Source organism: Humulus lupulus, chromosome 1 (assembly GCF_963169125.1).
Source record: "Humulus lupulus chromosome 1, drHumLupu1.1, whole genome shotgun sequence".
Lineage (NCBI taxonomy): Eukaryota > Viridiplantae > Streptophyta > Magnoliopsida > Rosales > Cannabaceae > Humulus > Humulus lupulus.
Window position 1 is genome coordinate 114,573,388 of NC_084793.1, and position 10,315 is coordinate 114,583,702.

At 34.6% G+C, this 10,315-nt stretch overlaps 1 protein-coding gene across 3 annotated transcripts; it reads right to left on the reverse strand.

Annotated features, from left to right (window-relative positions):
• Nucleotides 1–2,444: 2,444 nt before the first annotated feature.
• On the reverse strand, nt 2,445–7,158 carry LOC133797040 (polyadenylate-binding protein 8-like). 3 transcript variants are annotated; one of them, XM_062234823.1, is made up of 9 exons: nt 6,471–7,158; nt 5,163–5,321; nt 4,203–4,859; nt 4,040–4,117; nt 3,842–3,931; nt 3,600–3,737; nt 3,342–3,515; nt 3,051–3,260; nt 2,445–2,891 (listed from the first exon to the last, which is right to left on the reverse strand). In XM_062234823.1, the coding sequence occupies exons 1-9, from the start codon at nt 6,501–6,503 to the stop codon at nt 2,646–2,648; spliced, it is 1,785 nt and encodes a 594-aa protein (XP_062090807.1). In that variant the 5' UTR covers nt 6,504–7,158; the 3' UTR covers nt 2,445–2,645. The 3 variants fall into 3 exon arrangements, with proteins under 3 accessions (XP_062090807.1, XP_062090789.1, XP_062090798.1); XM_062234805.1 differs by having other exon boundaries at nt 5,163–5,281; nt 6,471–7,157; XM_062234814.1 differs by having other exon boundaries at nt 3,051–3,257; nt 5,163–5,281; nt 6,471–7,156.
• Between the last annotated feature and the right edge of the window lie 3,157 nt (nt 7,159–10,315).

The window sequence follows — 10,315 nt, forward strand, 5'->3', positions numbered from 1 at the left end:
CGCCGCGGCCCTCAGTCAATTTCAGCAACACATTTTTCAGTTTTTTTTTTCAAAACGTTCCAATTTATTCCCACTTGATTTTGTAACTTCCATACACAATATGGGAGTTAAATCACATCTCTATCAGCCATTTCTCATATGGCTTTAAGAAATTCATCTCAATATTGTGTAACAACAAATCTACACAATAATGGGTGATATTTAGGAGTTACAAATTTGTGATGAATTTGTAACACCAAATATGTTACATGTTTGGATATTTCACATATATCCAAATAATGTAACTCTCTATTATATGTTACAATATGTGATACTCTATGTCACATTTATTTAATCTAAAACATTATATTATAAAATAATATAATATTACATTATATTATAAAATAATATAACATAGGGTGGCCACCCCCTTTTTATATCCGTGAAGGATCACGTGTAGAAGACTCTTGGATGGCCCTGATGAAGGATCCGAGGCCTTCTACTCGAAATACGAAACGACGGCTGGGCATAGGCTAGGCCATTAAATGCGGTTCTCGTAAGACGTACCGTCACCACCCACGATGTTCCACGTATCAGGCGCCTGCATAAAGAGTGGAATGCGAGGAGTTTGTGGGGAAGTCTAAAAGCCCCTACTGTGGTCTTATATACGACGTCACATACCACGAGCAGGAGCTTGGGGGGCAGATGTACACCCTGGTTTTCCCACGGGCTAATTAGCAGGCCGAGCTTCGGACTAATCATGGTTAGTCCATAAACATCCCCCAGGCCGGAGCTCCTGTCTTGAGGTCGTCCCCCCTTAGCTCGAGGAACCCTCAAGGACTCGCCAAGAGAGTTCCCAAGACCGGAGCTAGGAATCAGAAGGCCGAAGGTCGAGTCAAATGCGCAGCTCGTGGTACGAGCTAGATATGGAGGCTATGACCCCTTGTAAAGTCAACACACGCAAGATAAACGTGCATATATCTGACATCACGTGTCCGATATCTCCCTGACTTCTCGGATACGCAGCAGGAACGTGCGTGTTTGGACACCCACGGCTGGGTTGGGCCGTGCGGCCCATTATCTCCTTACCTATCAATTTGACCATACTTATGTGTCAGGTTTAGGAATTAATCATGAATGTCACAGAGTTGATATGACAAATAAGAAGGTCACGGGATGACCTCCTTACCAACTTCCAGGTGCCTTCTCCTATAAATATGGAGACCCTGGGAATTGATAAGGGTTGGAAAAAATAGTCTCTGAAAAGATATATACTTTGTAACCAAATACCCAGAATATATCAATAATATTGACTAGTGGAGTAGAAGGATTTTAACCTTCGAACCACTTCAAAAACGTGTCTTGAGTCACCTATTTCATTCTCTAAGATCTTATATCTGTTACGGTTCTACATTTGGCACTAATCCCTTTCTCTCCTTCTCTTAATTACCTGTTGGCGAAGAACCGCGTCAACATGTACATATGACCGTTGGCCAATTTCACAGGTCAACAACATATGGTTACAAACTTGTAAACTTTAGTTACAAATTTATAAACTTTGGTTATAAAAAAACTGTATTGTTACAAATTTGTAAACTTTGTTTAAAAAAAAAAAACTTCGTATTTATGATTATGCCCCTCCGTACTTTTGTAATTTTTTCCGAATTCTGTATTTTTTTTAAAATCGTAGGTATTTTTGTGAATTTCTCTTTTTTCGTTCCCATATAAATAGTTAAATTTAAATTTAAGCCATACATTTTTTTCACATTGATTTTTTAAAATTAATTTTCTTAAAGTTAGATCTACCATAATATTATATTTTTATAAGGAAAGACTACGGTGTTGGCAGTATTTTATCAACATCGGTATTGACAAAAGTTAGTTTCGGCATGTCGATAGTTATAAATTATATTTTTCACTGTCACATTGTATATTTTAGTCATTTAGAACATCCCACAAATTTTCAAGAAATTCCGAATAATTTACGGTGTTGAAAACAATGGCTGAACAGTCAAATTTTCTACCCGTGCCTATATTTTAGTGTATAAGTGTAACAAGCTGTTTGAATCTTAATTTCAGTACCTTAAACCATTCGAAATTTCTTGAAACTTACATATTCTAAATAACTACAATATACAGTGTCATAAAAAAAATTAAATTTATAACTACCCACATTCTGAAAACCAATTTTTGTCGACACTTGTAAATACCATAATCATTCCCTATTTTAATATATTAAGTTTCAAAACCCATATTTTTATAAAGATATCTTTCCAAAAATCTTCTAAAAAGAAGGGGCTTAGCTTAACCTCTTCATAATTTTCTTTAACTTGTTCAAATTGTTCTAAACGAGCTTATGCCCGTAACCTTATATGTTAAAAATGGTCATTTCAAACATATTCTTATTATTATTATTATTATTTTCCTATTTTGCTATTAATACTACCATAGGGAATCCAAACATCTTAGCACCACCACTCAAAACATTTATGCAATAGATATGCATGAAGAAGTAAAAACGTAATGTCACAATCCGGACGAGAAATTTAGAAGCTCTCAGAACAAACCAAAATCTGCGTCTATCCTAACCACTAAAAACCCACAACCGCAACAGCGTCTAGTCCACGAGGTTTTTTAAGAGAACAATTTTTCCCCAAAATACATTTTCAGGAAACAAGGTTGTCTGTAAGAGACAACGAGGACAGTTGATCAGCTGCATTGCCGGCCTGCTGCTGCTGTGCAACTGTTCTTAGAACCTCCATGGCCTCTGCTACTTTAGCTTTCAAGGCTTCTGGTGACTCGAGCAGATGCAGAACCTCAGTTTGATCCATCTCCAGAAGCATGCCTGTGACCTTAGCGGCATTATCAGGTTCCAGCTGTTCCACGAGTGGGTAAAGATTCTCGCCCAGCATCTACAGATTTCAACCAATAAAAAATTTAGTTGACACAACTGAAACAGTACTAAAATCACATATGAGGTGGTACGATTTACAGAGAAAAGGGTAGTTGAAGTGGCATCAATGGAAAAAAAATAAAAAATTCCATCACGAAAAATCAATCAAGTAGCTTACGGTTCTTTGCTGCTCTGGGGAAGCATTTGCAAGGGCTGTAGCCAATGCCCCGATTGGAATTGGCTGAGACAGAGCTGTATCACGCATTGGCACACCACTATTCATGTCAAATGGAACAGAAAACATTCCTCCAGCAACACCAGGCATAGGGACATCAGGCAGGCCACGGCCCGGAGGGTAACGATAAACTCGCCCTCTTGAAAGCATCTGCTATTGAAAGTAAATCTTCAAGATGAAAATCTGGAAACATTTGATACACAAGGAAATGAAAAGCACGACACTGCAACAAACCTGTTGTTGCATTAATGGAACTGGTTGCTGGTTTTGCTGGACAGCTCCACCACGTCTGCCACCAGGGCGCTGCCCTTGCTGTCCTTGCTGAACCATTGGCATAAAGAAATTTGGCATTGTTGCCCCACCAGGCCTCATACCAGGAACAAGTTGCTGCTGATACCCAAATCCAGGCTATTTAAAGAACAGAAACCAGCGTAAGAATACCAACCAAACTAATAGCCACAATGAAAAAAAAAGGACAAGTGAAAATGTCACCTGAGAAGGAATAATAGCAGGTGGGCCTTGACCATAGAATATTTGTTGTCCAAGACCTGGACCACCAGGAGGGTACATTGGCATACGAGGAGCAACTGAAGGTGCCATAGCAACAGGCCGCATCTGAGAAAACTGAGCCTGTACAAGCAGTAATAACCCACCAGTTTTCCATACAACCAGCAATTTTTAAATAATAAAATATAAAAACAAGAAAGAGAAAGGAGGGGGGAAACTGAAAATACCTGCAACCTAGCTCTCCTATCTTCTTTTCGTTGCGCAAGTGCAACATATAGAGGTTTGCTAACAATCATCTTTCCATTCATCTCCAAGAGCTAGCAACAACAAGGTACACATAGTATTATAATTTTATTATCTTGGTAGGAAAGAAACATTATTATGATAGTATGTATCCATTTTGTTGCACAGAATCATTGACTTACTGCTCGAGATGCCTCTTCAGGTGTAGAGAATGCAACAAACCCTGATCCCCTGCTTATTCCATTTGGGTCTCGCATAACCTGCCGCATCTCAAGAAGAAAATTTGTTATGAAATCTACTAAACAGATCAGAAGAAGAAGGCTTCCAAAAACAGATGCCACCAACCTTGCATGAGGTAATTGTACCAAATTGGGAGAATAGCTCCTTAAGTTTTTCATCACTGATAGTATCATCTAAATTTTTAACATACAGGTTTGCTCCTTGATATTTGTCAGATGCCTCTTTCATACTCTGTTCAAATTTGACTTTCAGTTCAACTTCCCTTTCAGATTTTTTCTGGGCTTTACCAACATACCACTCCTTATCATCAATTTTCTTCCCATTCAAAGACTCAACAGCTCTCATAGCATCATCTACATTCTCAAAGTTGACAAACCCAAAGCACCTTGATTTCCCATCTGCATCCCTCATCACCACCACGCTAGTAATTTCTCCATACTCACCAAAAATTCTATTCAAGTCATCCTCATTTGTCGATTCAGATAGATTCTTTACAAAAACATTGTTGAACTTTGACTTATCAGTTGAACTTTCTCTTTCCTGCTTGCGGAGGAAGGGCCCCACAAAAACTTGCTTATCATTTAAAAGCATACCATTCAACTTCTCTATAGCTTTTTGGGCAGCTTCCTCAGTGTCAAACTGAACAAATCCATAGCCCTTAGATTGACCAGATGAGTCTGTAGCCACCTTACAAGAAAGGATGTTCCCAAATGCTGAAAATGTTTCATGAAGAGCTTTGTGATCAATGCCCTTGTCCAAATTCTGAAAGTTCAAGGAATAAGAAAAGTTAGTCCAAACAAGAGAAAATAATAGAGTAATGATATGTGCACACAAAATATACACCCAAACATTACATAGTGATGTGGCAGTTTAGCATAGCCAATCACATTTATTAAAACAAAGATCCACTGTTTTAAAAAGCAGTGACACGTCACTGTGTGTAATGTTTGGAATGTTTGGGTGCACATATCATTACTCAAAATATTATATAAAGTAAGCACAGCAGATAGCTGTGATGTTTTAAAGTTGCAGCAAAATACAAAATTAGATAATACACACAAATACCTTAATAAAAATATTGCCAGCCCCACTTTTGCGAATACTAGGATCACGGTGAGAGTACATAACCCTAATTGGCCTTCCATTTAAAAGAGAAAAGTTCAGCATTTCCAAAGCCCTCGCAGCTGTCATCAATTCAACTAAATTTGTAAGAACAAATAAGGACTGCAAAAGATGGTGGAAAAAGACATGATAAGTTTATTTCCATAGCAACAGTCTAATTGATTAGCTCTTATCAAAATATTTCACAACAAAATTTTTGTGGCTTAATATTATAACATTTTTGCAGATTTCATATTATTAATGCTTATTAAAGAAGAAAATCATAGCTAGCTCATCCAGAACAGAAGCTGTCTAGATAGCTACCAACAACTTGGCAACAGACTAAGAGTTTAGGCCAGCCAATGCCAAATAGGAATAGCTATCTTTCAATCTTATTTTCACTGTGCTCTTTTTGTAGCCAAAAAAAATATATAGAAGGGGAAGGGAAAAAAAACAATGTTCATTAGATGAATGATTCAAACTAGTTTCCTTGATAGCATGCCAATCTATAGTTAGACTACCTTTCCATCTCTCTTTTTTAAATTATTGTTTATGAAAGAGAAAAATGTGTAGAACGTAAGTTCTCCTAGACACAACACCAGCTGGAACAGAGTACGAGTTACAACCTTAATATGCAACTACATAAGAAAACGCACATCATTCAATATTACGTAATTGAAAATTTCAGTGCCACAAGCACTATTAATTCCACCCAACAACCAAATAAAAACCTTAAAACACTTATATAAGCATAAGCATTCCTATCATAAGCTCCATCACCACATTCCCTTGTCCATCCCACTAACGCCACTGAATAATTAAGGACCCTCATGTGAACCACCACTGCAAGCCATGCGACCAAACCCATTTTCAAGTTACACTCCTTAATTTCCCTCCTTTTTTGAACCCAAAAAAATAAACAAATAAATAGATGACCTTTATAATTTACTCATCGTATTATCAATAAAACTATTTTCTCTCCAATCAGTGAGTCCATAATTCATTGATATAGCGCAAATAAAATATCAGGTCCAAGCTATAAACGGACATAAAGGAGCACTATAACAAATATACGATAAACGTGTAATATCATTCAGCTCTCTCACAACAAACAATTAATACAGTAACATTATACAATAAATGATTTTTAATTAAACTCAGCTAAAAATTTCATAAAAATGCCCTTCAAAGAATTTTTGTTTTACCTAAAATAATAACTATAAGAAAGAAATAAGGACTATCCATAACTATAAGAAAGAAATAAGGACTAACCATCTTGGGGGTTGCTATAATTGACATATCCATAACCAAGTGATCTTCGGCTGGTCAAGTCCCTGCAAACCCTAACTGAAACCACCTGACCCATCTGGTTAAACAGGTCATAGAGCTGTGGATCCGTGACACTTTGGTCAAGATCTCCAACATACAGCGACGTGGTCACGAATTGGTTGTTCCCACCATTGGCCGCACCAGCGTTAGCTCCGGGAGCCGCATTCTGAGGCTGAACCTGAACTTGGGCCATCTCTAAATCCAAAACAAAACTCAACTTTCTACTTTTTTTTTGTCTCTATATTTTTTAAGAACTTTTTCAAATTTTTTGTTTTTTTTTCTTCCCTCTCCTCAAATTATTCAGAATCAAACCCTAGGAAGAACTCAAGATAAAGATACGAGATAAATCCCTAGATAAAAACACACACAAAACTGTTTGATAAAGTACACACCGAAAAAACCTCTCTTTTGTTTTGCTTCGTTAATTTTTTAATTTTTTAATTTTCTGGGTAAGGGATAGTGGAGGAGAGGGAAGGATGATAAGAGATAAATGGTCGGAAAAGCCGACGGCGGGACGCGGTGGCCGCCGGTATGGGCGGCGGCGCGGGGAGATAGATAGAGAGAGGAAAAAGAGAGTTGAAAGAGAACCAGAAGCAAATGAAGTTAACGAGGGCAGCTGAAACTGCACTAAAAAAGGTAAGATCGTGAGCTGTGATAGTTAATATTAGAGGTTAGGGTTGGGTAAACCCTAGGATGTACTGACGGCCACATCTCAGCCGTCGATCTTATCATTGTGGGTCCGCCCTTGTACCATCAAAATCTATGTGTGGTGTCGTCTGATTTTTTATTGATTTTTTTTCCCATTTTCTCTTTATTTTTCCTTTTTTTTAACATGATTTTTTTTCTTTCCTAAGAAGTTGAAATTGAATTAATTAATTTTTTTTATACATTGGGACTGTTAACTTTTTTCTTTTGATACATTGGAACTGACTTAACTAGCATGCTCTTAGTTGGAAGTATGCATTTAAAATTGTAATAATAATCATAGTAATTAATATGTCAATTTCAATTGATAAAGTAATTCTTTTCTTTTATGTAAATAAAATATAATCCAAAAATAGAACATATTATGTGAAGTTATTTGGTGGTTGTATATTACTAATTATTATATTGCTTAATTTTTCAAAATGGAAACCAAGAAGTTCAATTAATTTTAAGAGAGATAATTTATAAATGTTATAATGAAGGTGTTTTTCCTAAAATTTCATATTAATAACGTGGCAATCAGAGGTAATAGGTAGCAATGCGTGGCTATCTAGTAGAGCATTAATGGTTAGTAAGTATGTTAACCAAAAGAAGGATATTGGTAAAAAAAAAAATATATGGTTTTGCTTAGTCAGAAAATGATCCACTCGATCGAAGAAGATTTTTGTCTGGTCAGGTAGAAGTCTTACCCGACCAAACACACAGTTCATCCGACCAGTCTTCTCAGAAATGGGTGTCATCCGACTAGTCACCTCAGAAATGGGTTTCAACCGACCAGCTATGTCAAATTGAGGATGTAACCGATCGGATGTGTCAGAATTTCAAGAGTTAACTGCCCAGTGGCTTCTTTATAGAATCTCAGTAATAACTTCAACCTGAATCGCTCGTAACTACCACGTGAATCTCTTAAATATCCCTTAGTCTTGCCACATCATAAAAAAAATATCTGATTCTAAAAATAATATACCTGAGAAATATTCCTGAAATCACGAATTTCCCGTTTTTTTGGGTCTTCAAAAGTAACAATTTGGTTACTTATAATGGTAATAAGTTACCAATTAGTCACTTTTTTATTAAAAGTTTTATTTTTAGATCATATTATTTCAATACATTTTGGTTACCTCCAAAACTTATTTGTAGACATCTTAATATACTAATAAGTTATTTTTTGGTTATATTATGGTATCTTATTATTTGAGATACATTTTGGTAACCTTCAAGCTTATTTCAAAAACTTATGAGTTGTCATATAGTATAACAAGTTACAATATAGTTTATGAATAAAAAGTAATTTAGTATACTACATATTAACTTTTAATAAACTTTTTTAATCACTCATGTAATTTGCATGTCTTATTATTTAAATACTTTTATATTACCTTCAAATCTATTTTATAAATTAATTAGTCATCATATAGTATAAAAAATTACTCAAATTCCAAATTACAATGAATAACTTATAAGAAAATAATACCAATAGGTTATTTTTTTGATAACATTAACATGAAGTTACTTCTAAAAAGTTACTTTTCATGCATAACATAAACCAATTAACCAAATTTTGAAAATAAACTTAAAGTTAATTAACTAAAATAATTTTTTTTTGTAAAAAGGTAACTAATCAGTATCTAATTGGTATTTATAAACAATAAAATGGTTACTTTTGATTCCAGTTACGGTGAGAAAATATATGCTTCCATCATATCAAAATGATCACCTTAAAGAGTAGGTCGTGATGGTACCGTTCTTGAGCCAAAATGATCAACGGTGTGATCATGTTTTTTTTAAGTTATGGAGAAGAGATAGAATTAAATGATTATTTTAGTATTGACAATTCTTATATGAGGTATGTATTCTTTTATATGTGGTATACAAAACGTTATCTTTGTAATTAAAATTTTTGAGGTTAAATTTGTAAATAAAATTAATTATAGGTTGTGAGGTGTAATTTTCTCTAAACTAGTATCATTTAGTATAAGTTGTGTGTACGCATGCCTTCATTCTTTTATTTATTTATTTATTTTACAAAGGATATAATTTATTGCCAAAATTAATGACATGATGAGAAAAATGTCTCTTGTAAGTTACTCATATTGAAAACTTTATTTTTGGAGGGAATGATTTTGAAGCTGTAGAGGAAGAAGGTCCTCATCCATTTCTTCTCCCCCTTCCATCTTGCCAAATAAAAAAATTCAACCTCTCACATTTCACTACTCGCCCTTCAATCTTTTCTGTCCATTCATCTTTCATCCCTACCAAACATAGTGTTAAATGAGAATCATGTTGCTAATAAAATATTGAGAGGTTGTTGATCGGATTTTTATATTTCCTTTTATACAGTATGATCCAAATAGTCAAATATGATTTTTATAGAAAATAATCCAAATGGTAAAAAAAAAATGTAAGTGAGCGAGTGTGGCAGGTTTCCAACTATACAATTCTTCTCATAAATATATATTTACTATGAGGGTGGTGAGGTGCAAATATAAACGATCGGACATTCTGCAGCAAATCATTTTTAGATAAGGTATGCGGGTATCTTTGACATGTGACTAAAACCACGAGCCGAATTCTCATTCGTGCCATCCTACTAATTCTTAACTTTCTTCTTCTTTTTCTTTTTTTAATGCAATTTTTATTCATTTACCCATTCAAGTCTTTGATTTCTTTTTTTGTTAATTCAGAAATTTGGAATGGATAATAAACTAGTTCAGATGTAGTTTCTAAGATAATGTGTTTGTGTACTTGTAAGGTTAAGTACACTAGATAATTTAATAATATCACTTAGGTCCCAATTTAAATTTTGTAGCACATAAGTCTTAATTTTCTTTTAAATGCTACAATTTAGTCTCTATACTCTGTTTACTATTTAATAAGAAATCTATAATTACAGTATTTTTTTAATAAAGTAAATGGAAAAAATGGTGATTGATAAGATTATAAGTCTTTTTTTTTTATAGATAAACCTTAATTTTTTTACACTTGATTAAGGTTCAAACTGTTTATTTCACGCACGTGCAATAGTTGTTTGAACCATGTTTTTGACATAGTAAATTATTCATAATTTCTGAAAAACTTTGTCA